General features: G+C 43.6%; 1 protein-coding gene across 4 annotated transcripts in view; it reads left to right on the top strand.

Moving 5' to 3' along the window:
* Window positions 1-5,373, top strand: part of LOC106562454 (monoacylglycerol lipase ABHD2) — a 29,224-nt gene extending 23,851 nt beyond the window's left edge. For all 4 annotated transcript variants that reach the window (XM_045709019.1, XM_045709017.1, XM_045709020.1 and 1 more), the window contains exon 11: window positions 66-5,373. In XM_045709019.1, the coding sequence (XP_045564975.1) occupies window positions 66-277 (212 nt within the window). In that variant the 3' untranslated portion in view covers window positions 278-5,373. The remainder of the gene's footprint in view (window positions 1-65) is intronic.
* Window positions 5,374-19,367: the final 13,994 nt, after the last annotated feature.

Genomic DNA, 19,367 nt, shown 5'->3' with positions numbered 1-19,367 from the left:
GTTTTAAAAGATGCTACTATCTTTTAATTCTACCCCCTCCCTTTCTGTTCCCTATCCCCCTTCAGAGAAGAAGCAGAATGTCATCTTCGCCCTGACACTGCACGGGGGGCACCTGGGCTTCTTTGAGGGGGCCGTGCTCGTCCCCCAGCCCCTCACCTGGATGGACAAGGTGATCGTGGGTTACGCCAACGCCATGTGCCAATGGGAAAAACAGAAACCTCCATGCCAAAAAAGTGGGAACCTGAATACACCCTGTCCTGAAGAGAAGGCAGCGTAACCTTTAACTTCCTGAACTCCTCTCTCGCTCACCTCTGACCCCCCCCCCCCACTCACTCACTGAGGAGAAACCTTAACCAAACTTGAACTATTACTCTCTCTCTCCTCTCACGCCTCTTCTCGGGCTACTGTCTCAACCCTCTCCTCCCTGGTACCCCTATTCCCTCAGCCTCTACTCCTCCTGCTGCCCCCCTCTAACCAAAACCACCTTACACGTGAAGGAACTAAAACGACTAAATGCCTTTGTGCTTTGTCTCTGAGGGGAACTAGTGGAGTGGAGAGGAACAACTACTTTTGTCCTTACGTATACATTACCAAGAGAGATCCCTGAGATCCGACCATGGAGACTTTGACCAAATACTCACTAAAAAGGGATGAAACAAACTGGCATCCTACGAGTAGAGAGGGAGCGAGAGCGACATGGTAGATGTGTAGTCGTAGAGAAAACGAGCACAGAAGAAACCTCCTAGTACTATCTCTGAGGACTAACGAAGCTGCAGTTACTGTACGTTACACTGCGCTCACTGCTGACGACTGCCAAGGCTTTAGCCTAGTTTGCCATCTTAAACCAACACCGCCTCTTTATACAATGTATGTTACTCACAAATACTGTATAAAAAGCCAGTTTAGTTTAGCAGGCCGTGTGTGCTGAGAAGGAGAGCTACGGGATAGCTCTGTTAGTATGTGACCTTTTCTATTAGGTTGATCTGATTCTCTGTTCACTCTGTTTTAGTCCAAAATATGTTTTCTTGGTGAATATCAGCCCTTTTTGGAAGGTATACAAATATGAAATGTATTATTATTATTATTATTATTATTATTATTATTATAGTCATTTTATTATACAATTATTTTCAGATCCCCCACTATCTATTTCGCACTTGATTCCATGTAGAATCAAGGGGTATGTCTCACAATGCAGCCTAGTTCCTATGGTGAAATATAGTGGACCTGGTCAAAGGTAGAGCACTATAAAGGGAATATGGTGCCTTTTGGGATGCATCTAAGATCTCACTACCCCCTCAGTGATATTAAGCAGTGGAGGTAGGTTTTTGCCTAGCGGACCTGACCTGTGGTCAATCTCAATGAGATCCATGCACATTCCTACTGTCTCGTTGTTCTATCACTTTTATTCAATGCACTTTATACATTGTATGTCACGTTTCTTTCTTTCTTCAACCATTTTGTTATTCTTTCTTTTATGGGACTAGCGGAAACTAGTTAAACTTTTTTATTTTGCGTAACGTTTCGTTCAGTGACACGAATGAACGAACGGGAGGGAGAGAGGTTGATAACTCTTCAAGTTAGACGGCCCGAATGATCCCCACGTTCACTAAACCCTACAGTCCACCCTCCCAGTAGAGGATTTCTGTATATAAAAAATAAAAACAACACACTTTTTCCAATATAGTGCCCTAAATGTTAGTACACTATGTAGGGAATAGTGTCATTTGAGATTAGCCCTCAGGGTGAGTCTTCCTTGGCTGTCTGTCCTGTGCAGTCAACCTACTCAGCCTCACTACTAACCCTAACCTACTCAGCCTTACTACTAACCCTAACCTACTCAGTCCTATACCCTTGATCAGCTCCAGGTCTTCTAAAGCATGACTGACTATAGACTCATTCCCTTAGACACAGAGAGTAGCCCACTGCCAATACACAGACACTCCGGTGTCAGACACTCGTATAGAAATGGACCTAGGTGTACTTGTTTGGGCTAGCAGCTCAGACTCAATAATATCACTAAAATACCTTTTCAACCAAAGTCACAACATGCATAACTTGCTGTGATAACTGGTTTATCACATCTGATGTTGAACCCTTCATTAGCGAGGGCACTTTACAGACATGAACGTACAATCATGTATGGTATTATAGACCATGTGTTCATGGGACCTGAGCTGGGAGGTGTGCTGAGTAGGATGGCCATAATCATTGTGTTTGACTTCCAACAGACTCCATTTTGTTGAACCAAAAGTCGTCACAGAAAAGGTTTTTTGGTGGTAGAATACTGATAGAATATTGGTGGCAGTGTTGAGAGGAAGTATATTATACATGGAAATGGCCCAACTTTGTTGCTAGGGAACATTATCTTTCAAAGGGGGAGAGAACTTCTTTCCATTTAGTTTTGTCAGGACCGAAGGTCTTAGCACACATATTTGTGTTTGAAGGAATGCTGGAATGTTAATGCTGCAAGATGCTGAGGTGTATGAGAACGATATGTAGGTGAGAATCTGATGTTCGCAAAGTCTCAACCCCGAAGTCAAGGGGTAGTGGCGAAAAAGATCAAGTTTAGATGTCATAGCTTTCCGTGTTTCCTCTTCTTATATATATAATGGCCATGCATTGTCCCCTTCAAAGCCTGCAGTGGCAGCCATGCTGGTGGTGTGTTGTCATGACATGTCTAGTCCAGAGGTCCAGCCAAGTGAACTGTAGGGAGGTAAAGCTGGTGATTCACTGTACATTAGGGTTATGTCCCAAATGGCATTATATTCCCTATATGAGCCCTATGGACCCTGGTCAAAAGTAGTGCACTATATAAGGAGTAGGGTGCCATTTGGGACGCTGTCCAGGCGTATCAGTCCCACCCAACCCATACCTTCTGTGTACCATAATGAGCTCTTTCAACATCACCTCATGCCAGTCATTTGGCTGGCTGAGTTCTTTCAGCCTTGTAAACGTCACTCCCTTCTCGAACTTCACCTCAGTCGACTGGCATCCAAACACAAGGGTGCCATCTGCAGGCTTGGAGAGCAAACTACAACTACTGTCTTAAATCCAGCCAGTAGGTTACTGTACTGTAGTCCTTTAGACATTATTGATGTTAACTCAGACCAGATTTTAATACAGCTGTTGAACTAACTGATGTTTATTACCAATGTTTGTTACCAATTTTTAAGGACACTTCACAGTTCTAGTTAAAAGTTGATAGAAAATCAGTTAGTCAGTGACTCGTCCAGTCTAACCGATAGTCATGTCGTTCTGAGATATCCCAGCGAGTAAGATCTGAGTCTTGATACACCAGCATAACAAGCCGTCTTCGCTATGACTCCACACCAACAGGGTGTGTTCTGTCTATAAAAATCCACTTATCACCTAACTTTGCACAGAAATGCAGGTTTGGATTGTATCTCTTCAAACTACTTACAGAATTCAACATTTTGTTTTTCAGATTTATTTTTGAAATGTTTTTTGTATTTTGTATTGTTATGGTGACTTATTATTTTCTTGTATGTGCAGATTTGTCAGTGTGTGAGTGTATATGAATGAATGTAGGTGTGTATGCTGAGTCCTAACACCATCTCTGGTTTGGAAAACCAAAACATGTCTTCACTTTTAAAGATACAAATGAATTAAATGTTCACATAGTTTGGTCCTTCCACCAATTCAGAGCCTTTTTAGAATTCAGCTGGTAACATTCTCTCAAAGTGCACATGTTCAACTTAATTAAAAACACTTTTTCCCCATCTCCAGAGGTTAAATAAAAACCGACTATATTAAGTGTGAAATAAAGTAATCGGGTTGAATGGGAGCCTGCTGTCTACAACCGGGAGGGGCAATTGAATGCAAGCTTTAAAAAAATAAAAGTTCAAACATTTCTAGCCTGTCTATATATGAGGTAACAGGGTTGATGTGTTATGCTCGACCCACTCAGTTTCCCACCACAGAACACCAGAACCAGCTCATCTGCTTTTACACTGTGATTTGACTATTAGATATTAGTTTCTTTAGCTCATTATTATAGTTTCACCATTTTAAAACGAGAGTTCAGTTAATGTAACAGAGTTGACCTTAATGAAGGGACTTTTTTTTTCTTGAAATGAATTAGTAATCACATGAAAAAATGTACAATCTTCAGAAATGACTGCCATAGCAACTAAATAACTAGGGCTTTACAATGATGGAGAAATGTTGAGCTTAAGTGGGTTAAAATCTTCATGGAGGGACATGCCAATGCTGAATTTTTGCACTTTAGGAAGTCTATTCATATAAAAAATGGGATTTATTGAATTCTCCATGTGGTCTATATTAAAGGGCGCTTCAATGAATGTAACAGGCTTTTAAAATTCAATATTGCTACACAATTTCTACTTCAACTATCAAAAGGATGCAAAAGGCAGTCATTTGGTGAAACGACCCAGTTATATGTTACTGTATGACAGGGACCAGGGGCCATTTTATAAAAGATTAAGGCAATAATCAATAGGGATTTTTGTTTCTCTCAAGGTGTAAATGCAAACATGTGAGGGGAAAGATGAGTACAAAATGAAAGTGGGAGAACAATCTTATTTATGCAGTTTTGTTTCGACATAGAGAATGGGCTCCAATCCATGTCTGATGTTCTGAGTTGTTTTATTTTAGGATTGATATGAAACAATGTATTAATCTTAACTTCCGCTTGTTGAAACTAATTATGTAAGTGTGACTGACTATGGTCTTGCAGGTCCTGCTTTTGAGAAACAACCCTTTGAGACTGGATGAGGTCACCACACTGAGATCAGAGGCCAAATGTAATTAGTGTCTCAGAGTAGAAGTGCTGATCTAGGATCAGTTTTGGCTTTTAGATCAAAATACATTGATTGTATGGACATTCAGGACCTAGATCAGCACTCCTACAGCCCCAGGGGTTTGTTCCATGGGGTGAAATGTCCAGAACGATGCTCATAGAAAAGTAGTGCATAGAACCAACATGGTTCTCGATTCCACAAGAAAGAAAGCTCTGTAAATGCTATGCAATCCATTTCTATCTGAAACGTTCTGACCATTCCGCGCTGGTGAACACACCTAAGATATGGGGAATGGAGCCCTTTCCACCAATAAGAACACAGTGATCCATGACATCAATAAATGTTCACTTTAACATTCTAGAGCTTTATTCTTGTTTACAATCTGTTTCATTGTATGAAGATATTAGCTGTTTTGAAAGGGTGGTGGATGTTGAAATGTAATTTTGGTGCACTGATATAATCATACAGTATGACATTATGAATTCAGATCACTGGTGTGTTTTTGTAAAGAAAACCAATGGCGTGTGTGATGTAATAATAAAACAAATATGGTTGTGTTCCAAAAATAAATTATTTTCTTGTAAAAGTTTTTCTTATTGTCTTTATGAGCAACTGGCGGTATGATTGATCTCCTGGTCAGTCCCTTCAGAAAGTATTCACACCCCTTGACTTTTTACATATTTTGTGTTAAAGTGGGATTAAAATGGATTTAATTGTCTTTTCTTTTTTTTGGTCATGATCAAAACAAAATACTAAAAATGAAAAAGAACATATCTTGATTAGATATGTATTCAACTTGGTAACACTTGACAACCAGCATCATCATAATGTCATAACTGACAACTTGTCATAACCTGTCATAAAATGTTCATAACACTGTCATGACCTATATTGTTATTTTATGGCTGGTTATGACACCCACATAAGTGTCAAAACCTACCACACAAGGCACAATATTCCATGACACCATAGCCTACTTGTCAACAGTATGTTTGTTATATAACATTTGCTAAAATGTACCATATAAAATTATTGTAATTGAGCACACATTGATGTCAGACATGCACCTACCCCAATGCTCTGTTGCTGATGACTGGGATGAACACAGGAGCAGATTTCAGCAGCAGGACAAGATACCCTCTTTTTGACTGATGAATGACATAAGGGCATGTACGTGATAGGCCTATCTGGTTTATATGATTATGATGGTCATAATGCTTCTTGACAGTGTCATAAAGTGTATTTTCTACAAGTTATTTAAATATTATGAAAACATGACTGTAAAGAATTCATTACAACAAAGGACTTAAGAAACAAACTTTCAAAGAAAGGAAACTTCTTGGCAGGGAAAAACATTTGAATAAATGTGGGTTTTGACACCCTTATGTAGGTGCCATAACCAGCCATAGAATAACACAATATAGATATATTTCTTAACTTTATTTAGTAAATATATACGGTGCATTCGGAAAGTATTCAGACCCCTTGATGTTTTCCACATTTTTTTAAGTTATAGCCTTATTCTAAAATTGACACCGTAATTGTTTTTTCCCCATCATCAATCTACACACAATACCCCATAAGGACAAAGCAAAAACAGGATTTAGAAATTTTAAATATCATATTTACATAAGTATTCAGACCCTTTACTCAGTACTTTGTTGAAGCACCTTTGGCAGCGATTACAGCCTTGAGTCATGGGTGTGATGTTACAAGCTTGGCACACCTGTATTTGGGTAGTTTCTCCCATTCTCCTCTACAGATCATCTTAAGCTCTGTCAGGTTGGATGGGGAGTGTTTCTGCATAGCTATTTTCAGGTCTCTCCAGAGATGTTCAAGTCCGGGCTCTGGCTGGGCCACTCAAGAACATTCAGAGACTTGTCCTGAAGCCACTCCTGTGTTGTCTTGGCTGTGTGCTTAGGGTCGTTGTCCTGTTGGAAGGTGAACCTTCCGTCCTGAGCGCTCTGGAGCAGGTTTTCACCAAGGATCTCTCTGTACTTTGCTCCGTTCATCTTTGCCTTGATCCTGACTAGCCTTCCAGTCCCTGACGCTAAAAAACATCCCCACAGCATGATGCTGCCACCACCATGCTTCACCGTAGGGATGGTGCCAGGTTTCCTCCAGACGTGATGCTTGGCATTCAGACTAAAGAGTTCAATCTTGGTTTCATCAGACCAGAGAATTTTGTTTCTCATGGTCTGAGTTTTTAGGTGCCTTTTGGCAAACTCCAAGCAGACTGTCATGAGTCTCATAGCAAAGAGTATGAATACTTATGTAAATAAGGCATTTCTGTTTTAGTTTTTTTTATACATTTGCAAAAAAAAAAAAATGTTTTTGCTTTGTCATTATGGAGTATTGTGTGTAGATTTCTTAAGAAAAAAAGGTATTTAATACATTTTAGAATAAGGTTGTAACAAAATGTGGCAAAAGTCAAGGGGTCTGAATACTTTCCGAAGGCACTGTATGTTTGTGTGTGTATGTATGTATGTATGTATATATATATATGTATGTATGTATGTATATATATATATATATATATATATATATCAGCCGCACCAAATATTTTCTAAACTATATTTTCTTAAAACTGCATAGTTGGTTAAGGACTTGTAAGTAAGCATTTCACGCGGTAAGGTAACTGCACGCGGTACCTGTTGTATTCTGCGCATGTGACAAATTTTAACAGGTGTAAATATAACACTATCATGACCCATATGACATATTATGACATGGTTATGACGTGTCATAAAGTGTTATGACGCTGGGTTTCAAGTAAAGTGTTAACCAAATTTTTCCTCCTGAACTTATTTAGGCTTGCCATAACAAACGGCTTGAATACTTATTGACTCAAGACATTTCAGCTTTTCATATTTAATTAATAAAAAAATGTCAATCTAAATTATGGAGTATTGTGTGTTAGGCCAGTGACAAAGCATCTCACTTTAATCCATTTGAAATTCAGACTTTAACACAACAAAATGTGGAAAAAGTCAAGGGGTGTGAATCCTTTTTGAAGGCACTGCCTGGCTCACCAGCCCTGTGTCAACTTCCAGCTGAAACGTATTCACTGTTTCTATAGAAATATTTAGGTGGGTGACACTCAGACAGTACGGTTAATGATAACAGGCCATTTAATGATAACAGGCCATACTGTTTTACCCACTTTCATACTGTATGTATATACTGTATTCTAGTCATGGCTCATCCTATATAACTACTGCTGTACACACATGTTCTATTCATATACTGGCCATACTGTCTATGCACACCTGCTAACGGAGGAGTGTTAATTCACCTGTTTCCATACATGTTTCATTTTAAAACATTTATCTTACAAAGGAGTTGTTTAATCTAACTGCTTAACTATTTATCTGTACATGGAATTGTATTTCTTTTTTTTAATAAAAAAAATTATAATCTTTACAGGAAAATGCCATGGGCGCTATCTGATGTGTGGAGACATTTCACTGCAGTTAATGTAGAAGGAAAAGCTGTGTACATTTGCAAATACTGTGCCAAATCATATGTGAAGAATGCAACAAAGATGCAGAATCATCTGGTCAAGTGCAATAAAGTTCCCTCAGCGCTCACAACAAGCAACCTTTGACAAAAGTCCCTCTACTCTATTCAAGGTGAAAACGATGAATCAGGCACCTTATCGATAGCAACAGATCATGGTCCTCCTGGAATCCTAAGTTTTTTTGACTAAATGGAGGAACGTAGTCAGAGAAATGCTGATGAATGTTTTCCTTGAGCTGTGTATGCAACTGGTTCACCTCTGATGCTCACAGGCAATGTGTATTGGAAGAGATTTCTGAATGTTCTTCGCCCAGCATACACCCCTCCAACCAAACATGCTTTATCTACCCATTTGCTGGATGCAGAGTTCAACAGAGTTCAAGTGAAGGTCAAGCAAATCATAGAGAAAGCAGACTGCATTGGAATCATCTCTGATGGGTGGTTGAATGTTCGTGGGCAAGGAATAATTAACTACATCATCTCCACCCCTCAACCAGTATTCTACAAGAGCACAGACACAAGGGACAACAGACACACCGGTCTCAACATTGCAGATGAGCTGAAGGCAGTCATCAATGACCTTGGACCACAGAAGGTATTTGCACTGTTGACAGACAATGCTGCGAACATGAAGGCTGCTTGGTCTAAAGTGGAGCTCCTCAAGCTCCTCAAAGACATCATGGCACTGAAAACAATGGATACACTACAAGAGAGCCAAGGAAATGGTTAGGTATGTGAAGGGTCATCAAGTTATAGCAGCAATCTACCTCACCAGGCAAAGTGAGAAGGATAAGAGCACCACATTGAAGCTGCCCAGCAACACCTATTGGGGAGGTGTTGTCATCATGTTTGACAGTCTCCTGGAGGGGAAGGAGTCTCTCCAAGAAATGGCCATATCACAGTCTGACGATATGGACAGCCCCATCAAGAGGATCCTCCTGGATGATGTATTTTAGGAGAGTGGTAAGCAGCCTGAAACTCCTGAAACCTATAGCAGTAGCTAGTGCACGGATTGAGGGAGACAATGCCATCCTGTCTGCTGTTCAGACTCTGCTTGCAGATGTAAGAGAAGAAATCCATACTGCCTTGCTCCAAGCAGAGCTCCAAGCAGAGGAAACTGCAGTTCTGAAATACATCAAAAAGTGTGAAGACTTCTGTGTCTCGCCACCTAGTCTAGGTGAAGGCAAGGTTCTGCCACCTTGGCCTAGGTGAAGGCAAGGTTCTGCCACCTTGGCCTAGGTGAAGGCAAGGTTCTGCCACCTTGGCCTAGGTGAAGGCAAGGTTCTGCCACCTTGGCCTAGGTGAAGGCAAGGTTCTTGGCAGTCTGGCGAAGTACACTTCCAAGCAAGGGCTTTGGGATGGATGGCATTCGTGCCAACATATCTCATCAGCCACCTGGTGGAAGGGACTTTGTGGATTGAGGCTCTTTCCCCTGTTGCCTCCATCCTCCAAATCCCACCAACATCAGCCGCCTCAGAGAGCAACTGGTCCTTGTTTGGAAACACACACACCAAAGCACGCAACAGGCTGACCAATACAAGGGTTAAGAAATTGGTGGCCATCCGGGCAAATTTGAAGCTTTTTGAGCGTGACAACGAACCATCCTCAACAAGATTGGTAAATGACAGTGAAGATGAGGCATCGGAGTCTGATGTTCAAGAGGTGGACATTGAGGAGGTCCAGGGAGAAGACATGGAAGCCTGAGTGGAAGACAACCAAAGCTTTAGTTTCTAGACTATAATTTTAAAGATGTATGTTGAAAACGTTTTTGTGAGATGTGATGGATCATTGGGGATCATTCAATATTCCCTTTCTTTTGTTGTTCAGTGAAATCACCCCATGTGAAGAGTCAACTCATTTAATTAACGTTCATTTCGTAACTAAATCGTTTTTTAAATTTCTTTTGGAAGGATTTAATCGTTTGCATTTATGTATACTTATGATAAGGTAAAAGGTTTATGTTTCTGTCTCAATATGATATGGTAAATATATCCAATGCAAAAAACATTAATTTGCATATATTCCTGTTAATTCCCATATATTCCTGTTAATTCCCATATATTCCTCTTAATTCCCACAGAAAGTTTCCACTTCTGAATATTCCCCAAAATGTGCAACCCGAACACCATCATATACGTACACTGAGTGTACAAAACATAACAAACACCTAATATTGAGTTGCACCCCCTTTTTTCAGAACAGCCTCAATTCGTCGGGGCATGGACTCTACAAGGTGTCGAAAGCTTTCCACAGGGATGCTGGCCCATGTTGACTCCAATGCTTCCCACAGTTGTGTCAAGTTGGCTGGATGTCCTTTGGGTGGTGGACCATTCTTGATACACACTGGAAACTGCTGAGCGTGAAAAACCCAGCAGCGTTGCAGTTCTTGACACAAACTGGTGCGCCTGGCACCTACTACCATACCCCGTTCAAAGGCACTTAAATATTTTGCCTTGCCCGTTTACCCTCTCAATGGCAAGCACTCATACACAATCAGTGTCTGAATTTTCTCAAGGCTTAAAAATCCTTCTTTAACCTGTCTCCTCCCCTTCACTGATTAAAGTGGATTTAACAAGTGACATCAATAAGGGATCACAGCTTTCACCTGGATTCACCTGGTCAGTCTATGTCATGGAAAGAGCAGGTGTTCTTAATGTTTTGTACACTCGTGTATATATTTATATTCCGGACTCTGACATTGCTCATTCTGATATTTCTTAATTCCTTTCTCTTAATGTTTTGGATTTGTGTGTATTGTTTTGTGTTGTTAGGTATTACTGAACTGTTGGAGCTAGAAACATAAGCATTTCACTGCACATGCCGTAACATCTGCTAAATATGTGTAAGCAACCAATAACATTTTATTTTATTTGAACTGGGTGGGACTTCCTATGGTTTAAGGAAGGATCAAACAATTCCATCCACGTCATCAGGAGGGATCAGTCAATTAATTATACTTGTTCAAACACACTCCAGATGGCAGTGGTTCAGCAGCGCCACCTGCTGACAGAAAAGAGAACAGCAGTCGTGAATAAATAAAGATGTTACATCAGTATGTCACCAGCAGGGGTCAGGAGAGGCTAAGGGAGGCAGCGTAGGCTGAGGGGAGAGAGAAAGAAAAGAGAGAGAGAAAGATAGGAAGGGGGGTTAATGCAGCAGGTGTTATGGTCTCACAGTTTTAAATGTCACCCACATCTCTTATTTCGCTATCTGTTTAACAACCCTGCTCTATTAGTCCTCTACACAATCACAGCAGTACACAGAGGAGGGAGGGGAGAGGGGAAGTAGAGGAGAGAGAGAGAGAGAACAGCTGTCTTTGCATCTTTACCCTTCTAAACAGACAGAGATGGACTGATAAGGACACAATACCATGTCTTCCTCTGTGATGTCTCTGTTTTCTACCCTTATATTTTCTTGACCATCCTCTATAGTGTGTCAAGTTTCAATGTCACGTGCACAAGTACAGTGAAATGCCTTTCTTGCAAGCTCTAACCCCAACAATGCTGTAATCAATAACAATGTAATAGTAAAAATAACAAGGTAGAACAAAAACACACAAGATATAAAATAAGAAATAGGAAGAACACGATAAAGTAAGTAAGGTAACTATACTGAACAGTGATGAAAGTGATCCTGTCACAGTAATCAGGATACAGCTGTATCAGCCCAGATTGACTCTTCTGTTTACAAACATCTGTCATTATCAATACAGATGACTGGAGAGGAGATCCTTTCTGACCGCAGGAGGCTATTTAGTGATAAGATTCATTGATTATGTTTCATTTCTGGTGTTATGAGACAGGATTTAATTCTGTATATAAACCTCTGGATATGTTAAGATGGGGCCGAAGAGGATGGCTGACGGTTTACATGCTCCTAACCAACTGTGCTAACTTGTTAGTTTTTATGCGTTGTTTGTAACTTATTTTTTAACTTATTTTGTACATTATGTTGCTGCTACCATCTCTTATGACCGAAAATAACTTCTGGACATCAGAATAGCGAACTGGAAGAAGATTTTCCTTTAACAAGGATATACTGCTTTCCCGGGAACAGGCCCAAATCCCCGTAATTTGCGTGAAGAAAAGGCGCAGGAAAATGGGGCGCAGGTCGGGCTGCCTTCTGAGAACCCGTAGGTGAGCGAGTAAACTCCCACTGCCATCCGTTCTACTGTCTAACGTGCAATCATTGGAAAATAAAATTGATAAAAGATAGAAAAGATTATCCTACCAACGGGACATTAAAAACAGTCATATCTTATGTTTCACTGAGTCGTGGCTGAACGACGACACGGATAATATAGGCGGGATTTTCCATGCACAGGCAGAACAGAGAAGCTACGTCGATAACAGCTAGTGCGCGATGTCTAATACTAAAGAAGTCTTGAGGTATTACTCGCCTGAGGTAGAGTACCTTATGATAAGCTGTAGACCACACTATCTACTAAGAGAGTTCTCATCTACAGTGGGGGGGAAAAGTATTTGTTCCCCTGCTGATTTTGTACGTTTGCCCACTGACAAAGAAAGGATCAGTCTATAATTTTAATGGTAGGTTTATTTGAACAGTGAGAGACAGAATTACAACAAAAATATCCAGAAAAACGCATGTCAAAAATGTTATAAATTGATTTGCATTTTAATGAGGGAAATAAGTATTTGACCCCCTCTCAATCAGAAAGATTTCTGGCTCCCAGGTGTCTTTTATACAGGTAACGAGCTGAGATTAGGAGCACACTCTTAAAGGGAGTGCTCCTAACTGCAGCTTGTTACCTGTAAAAAAGACACCTGTCCACAGAAGCAATCAATCAATCAGATTCCAAACTCTCCACCATGGCCAAGACCAAGGAGCTCTCCAAGGATGTCAGGGACAAGATTGTAGACCTACACAAGGCTGAAATGGGCTACAAGACCATCGCCAAGCAGCTTGGTGAGAAGGTGACAACATTTGGTGCGATTATTCGCAAATGGAAGAAACACAAAAGAACTGTCAATATCCCTCGGCCTGGGGCTCTATGCAAGATCTCACCTCGTGGAGTTGCAATGATCATGAGAACGGTGAGGAATCAGCCCAGAACTACACGGGAGGATCTTGTCAATGATCTCAAGGCAGCTGGGACCATAGTCACCAAGAAAACAATTGGTAACACACTACGCCGTGAAGGACTGAAATTCTGCAGGTCCCAGCTGGTCCCCCTGCTCAAGAATACATATACATGCCCGTCTGAAGTTTGCCAATGAACATCTGAATGATTCAGAGGACAACTGGGTGAAAGTGTTGTGGTCAGATGAGACAAAAATGGAGCTCTTTGACATCAACTCAACTCGCCGTGTTTGGAGGAGGAGGAATGCTGCCTATGACCCCAAGAACACCATCTCCACCGTCAAACATGGAGGTGGAAACATTATGCTTTGGGGGTGTTTTTCTGCTAAGGGGACAGGACAACTTCACCGCGTCAAAGGGACGATGGACGGGGCCATGTACCGTCAAATCTTGGGTGAGAACCTCCTTCCCTCAGCCAGGGCATTGACAATGGGTCGTGGATGGGTATTCCAGCATGACAATGACCCAAAACACACGGCCAAGGCAACAAAGGAGTGGCTCAAGAAGAAGCACATTAAGGTCCTGGAGTGGCCTAGCCAGTCTCCAGACCTTAATCCCATAGAAAATCTGTGGAGGGAGCTGAAGGTTCGAGTTGCCAAACGTCAGCCTCGAAACCTTAATGACTTGGAGAAGATCTACAAAGAGGAGTGGGACAAAATCCCTCCTGAGATGTGTGCAAACCGGGTGGCCAACTACAAGAAACGTCTGACCTCTGTGATTGCCAACAAGGGTTTTGCCACCAAGTACTAAGTCATGTTTTGCAGAGGGGTCAAATACTTATTTCCCTCATTAAAATGCAAATAATTTTATAACATTTTTGACATGCGTTTTTCTGGATTTTTTGGTTGTTATTCTGTCTCTCACTGTTCAAATAAACCTACTATTAAAATTATAGACTGATAATTTCTTTGTAAGTGGGCAAACGTACAAAATCAGCAGGGGATCAAATACTTTTTTCCCCCACTGTATATTATTCGTAGCCGTCTATTTACCACCACAGACCGATGCTGGCACTAAGACCGCACTCAACCAACTCTATAAGGCCATAAGCAAACAAGAAAATGCTCATCCAGAAGCGGCGTACCTAGTGGCACGGTGACTTTAATGCAGGGAAACTTAAATCAGTTTTACCACATTTTTACCAGCATGTCACATGTGCAACCAGAGGGAAAAAGATTCTAGACCACCTTTACTCCACACACAGAGATGGATACGAAGCTCTCCCTCGCCCGCCATTTGGCAAATCTGACCAAAATTCTATCCTCTTGATTCCTGCTTACAAGCAAAAACTAAAGCAGGAAGTACTAGTGACTCGCTCAATACGGAAATGGTCAGATGATGCGGATGCTACGCTACAGGACTGTTTTGCTAGCACAGACTGGAATATGTTCCGGGATTCATCCAATGGCATTGAGGGAAATACCACTTCAGTCATCGGCTTCATCAATAAGTGCATTGACGACGTCATCCCAACAGTGACGGTACGTACATATCCCAACCACAAACCATGGATTACAAGCAACATCCGCATCGAGCTATGGGCTAGAGCTGCCGCTTTCAAGTAGCGGGACACTAATCTGGACGCTTATAAGAAATCCCACTATGCCCTCAGACGAACCATCAAAAAAGAAAAGCGTCAATACAGGATTAAGAATCAGGCTCTGACGCTCGTCGGATGTGGCAGGGCTTGAAAACTATTACGGACTACAAAGGGAAACCCAGACATGAGCTGCGCAGTGACGCAAGCCTAAATGCCTTTCATGTCTGCTTTGAGGCAAGCAACACTGAAGCATGCACGAGAGCACCAGCTGTTCTGGATGACTGTGTAATAACGCTCTCGGTGGCCGATGTGAGCAAGACCTTTAAACAGGTCAACATTCACAAAGCAGCGGGGCAGACGGATTACCAGGACCTGTACTCAAAGCATGCGTGGACCAACTGGTAAGTGTCTTCACTGACATTTTCAAACTCTCCCTGACTGAGTCTGTAATACATAGTGTGGTGCCAGGACAACAACCGTTCCCTCAATGTGAGCAAGACAAAGGAGCTGATCGTGGACTACTGGAAAAGGTGGGCCGTACAGGCCCCCATTAACATCGACGGGGCTGTAGTGGAGTGGGTCGAGAGTTTCAAGTTCCTTAGTGTCCACATCACCAACGAACTATCATGGTCCAAACACACCAAGACATTCATGAAGAGGGCACGACAGAACCTTTTCCCCTCAGGAGACTGAAAAGATTTGGCATGGGTCCCCAGATCCTAAAGAAGTTCTACAGCTGCACTAACGAGAGCATCCTGACCGGTTGCATCACCGCCTGGTATGGCAATTGCTCGGCATCTGACCGTAAGGCGCTACAGAGGGTAGTGCGTACGGCCCAGTACATCACTGGGGCCAAACTTCCTGCCATCCAGGACCTATATAATAGGCTGTGTCAGAGGAAAGCCCATAAAATTGTCAGAGACTCCAGTCACCCAAGTCATAGACTGTTTTCTATGCTACCGCATGGCAAGCGGTACCAGAGCGCCAAGTTTAGGATCAAAAGGCTCCTTAACAGCTTCTACCCCCAAGCCATAAGACTGCTGAACAATTAATCAAACGGCCACCGGACTATTTACAATAAACCCCCTTCCCCCCTACATTTGTTTGTACACTGCTGCTACTGGCTGTTTATTATCTATGCATAGTCACTTCACCCTACCTATAGGTACAAATTACCTCAACTAACCTGTACCCCCACACACTGATTCGGTACCGGTACCCCTGTATATAGCCTCGTTATTGTTATTTTATTGTGTTACTTTTCATAATTTTTTACTTTAGGTATTTGGTAAATATTTTCTTAACTCTTCTTGAACTGCACTGTTGGTTAAGGACTTGTAAGTAAGCATTTCACGGAAAGGTCTACACTTGTTGTATTCGGCGCATGTGACAAATAAAGTTTGATTTTATTTTATTTGATATGTTCTCAGTGTGTGTGTGTGTGTGTGTGTGTGTGTGTGTGTGTGTGTGTGTGTGTGTGTGTGTGTGTGTGTGTGTGTGTGTGTGTTTGCGTGCATGCATACAATACTCTGAGACTCAAAATGGAACTGCATCTATGGTTCGGTTATTGGTAGGTGTCACAAATTGAAATGGACAAAAGCATTATACATGGAACAAAAATATAAACGCAATAATAAAAGATCCCAGAAACGTCCGATACGCACATGAAGCTTATTTCTCTCAAAATGTGTGCAAAAATGTTTTTACATCCCTGTTAGTGAGCATTTCTCCTTTGCCAAGATAATCCATCCACCTGACAGGTGTGGCATATCAAGAAGCTGATTAAACAGCATGATCATTACACAGGTGCACCTTGTGCTGGGGACAATAAAAGTCCACTCTAAAATGTGCAGTTTTGTCACACAACACAATGCCACAGATGTCTCAAGTTTCGAGGAAGCGTGCAATTGACATGCGGACTGCAGGAATGTCCACCAAAGCTGTTGCCAGAGAATGTAATGTTAATTTCTCTACCTACCATAAGCCGCCTCCAACGTTATTCTAGAGAATTTGGCAGTATGTCCAACCGGATTCACAACCGCTGACCACATGTAACCACACCAGCCCAGGACCTCCACATCAGCAGCCACCCGGACAGCAGCCACCCGGACAGCAGCCACCCGGAGACCAGCCCCCCGGACAGCAGCCACCGGAGCAGCCACCCGGAGACCAGCCACCCGGACAGCAGCCACCGGAGCAGCCACCCGGACAGCAGCCACCGGAGCAGCCACCCGGACAGCAGCCACCGGAGCAGCCACCCGGACAGCAGCCACCCGGACAGCAGCCACCCGGACAGCAGCCACCGGAGCAGCCACCCAGAGACCAGCCACCTGGAGACCAGCCACCCGGACAGCAGCCACCTGGACAGCAGCCACCCGGACAGCAGCCACCTGGAGCAGCCACCCGGACAGCAGCCACCGGAGCAGCCACCCAGAGACCAGCCACCCGGAGCAGCCACCCGGAGCAGCCACCCGGACAGCAGCCACCCGGACAGCAGCCACCCGGAGACCAGCCACCCGGAGACCAGCCACCCGGAGACCAGCCACCCGGAGACCAGCCACCCGGAGACCAGCCACCCGGAGACCAGCCACCCGGAGACCAGCCACCCGGACAGCAGCCACCCGGACAGCAGCCACCCGGAGCAGCCACCGGAGCAGCCACCCGGACAGCAGCCACCCGGACGCCACTGAGCAGCCACCCGGACAGCAGCCACCCGGACAGCAGCCACCCGGACAGCAGCCACCCGGACAGCAGCCACCCGGACAGCAGCCACCCGGACAGCAGCCACCGGAGCAGCCACCCAGAGACCAGCCACCCGGAGACCAGCCACCCGGACAGCAGCCACCTGGACAGCAGCCACCCGGACAGCAGCCACCTGGAGCAGCCACCCGGACAGCAGCCACCGGAGCAGCCACCCAGAGACCAGCCACCCGGAGCAGCCACCCGGAGCAGCCACCCGGACAGCAGCCACCCGGACAGCAGCCACCCGGAGACCAGCCACCCGGAGACCAGCCACCCGGAGACCAGCCACCCGGAGACCAGCCACCCGGAGCAGCCACCCGGAGCAGCCACTCGGAGCAGCCACCCGGACAGCAGCCACCCGGACAGCAGCCACCCGGAGCAGCCACCCGGACAGCAGCCACCCGGAGCAGCCACTCGGAGCAGCCACCCGGACAGCAGCCACCCGGACAGCAGCCACCCGGACACCAGCCACCCGGAGACCAGCCACCCGGAGACCAGCCACCCGGACAGCTGATGAAACTGAGTATTTCTGTCTGTAATAAAGCCCTTTTGTGGGGAAAAACTCAGTCTGATTGGCTGGGCCTGGCTCCCCAGTGGGTGGGCATGGCTCCCAAGTGGGTGGGCCAATGCCTTCCCAGGCCCCCGTTGGCTGCGCCCTTGCCCAGTTATGTGAAATCCATAGATTAGGGCCTAGTGAATTTATTTCAATTGACTGATTTCTTTACATGAACTGTAACTCAATAAAATCGTTGAAATTGTTGCTTTTATATTTTTGTTCAGTATACAGTTGTGGCCAAAAGTTTTGAGAATGACACAAATATTAATTTTCACAAAGTCTGCTGTCTCAGTTTGTATGATGGCAATTTGCATATACTCCAGAATGTTATGAAGTGTCACGTCCTGACCAGCAGAGGGCGTATTGCTTAGTCTTGGTCAGGATGTGGCAGGTGGTTTGTGTTTGTTGAATGTTGTGTTGGTGATTGGGACTTCCAATTGAAGGCAGGTGTGTATAGTTGCCTTTGATTGGAAGTCCTATATAGGTGTGTGTGTTTGTCTTTGGGGTTGTGGGGAATTGTTTTTGCACTGCTTTTTTGTATGCCTGTAAGACTGTTCCTGTCGTGTGCATTGTTTTTCCAGTGGATGCTTTACTCCTTTTTTAAATTAAAACATGAGCATCCACAATCCCGCTGCGCCTTGGTCCTTCTCTCTCACATACGACATATTCGCCGAAGAGTACGACATATTCGGTGACATGAAGAGTGATCAGATGAATTGCAATTAATTGCAAAGTCCCTCTTTGCCATGCAAATGAACTTAATCCCAAAAAACATTTCCACTGCATTTCAGCCCTGCCACAAAATTACCAGCTGACATCATGTCAGTGATTCTCTCATTAACACCGGTTAGCGGAGTAAAAGTTTGAGTAAAACGCCACTCACCTTGATTCTTTCAGCGCTTGCCACAGTCTTCCCTGCTACCACTGTAGTCATGGTGATCTGCCGCTGCTGTGGGAACTGTTCTGACATTCTCATATACTTTGCTGATTCGAAGTGACTGTTTATTGACGAATTTCTCTAGTTTCCAAAAACATTTGGATATTGTTTCGCACGTGTCACGTTCTGACCTGTAAAGGTGTGATTTGTTAGTGTTTAGTTTGGTCAGGACGTGGCAGGGGGTATTTG

Source organism: Salmo salar, chromosome ssa26, assembly GCF_905237065.1.
Source record: "Salmo salar chromosome ssa26, Ssal_v3.1, whole genome shotgun sequence".
In the NCBI taxonomy this organism is placed as follows: domain Eukaryota; kingdom Metazoa; phylum Chordata; class Actinopteri; order Salmoniformes; family Salmonidae; genus Salmo; species Salmo salar.
This window is presented reverse-complemented; position numbering and strand designations above follow the sequence as displayed.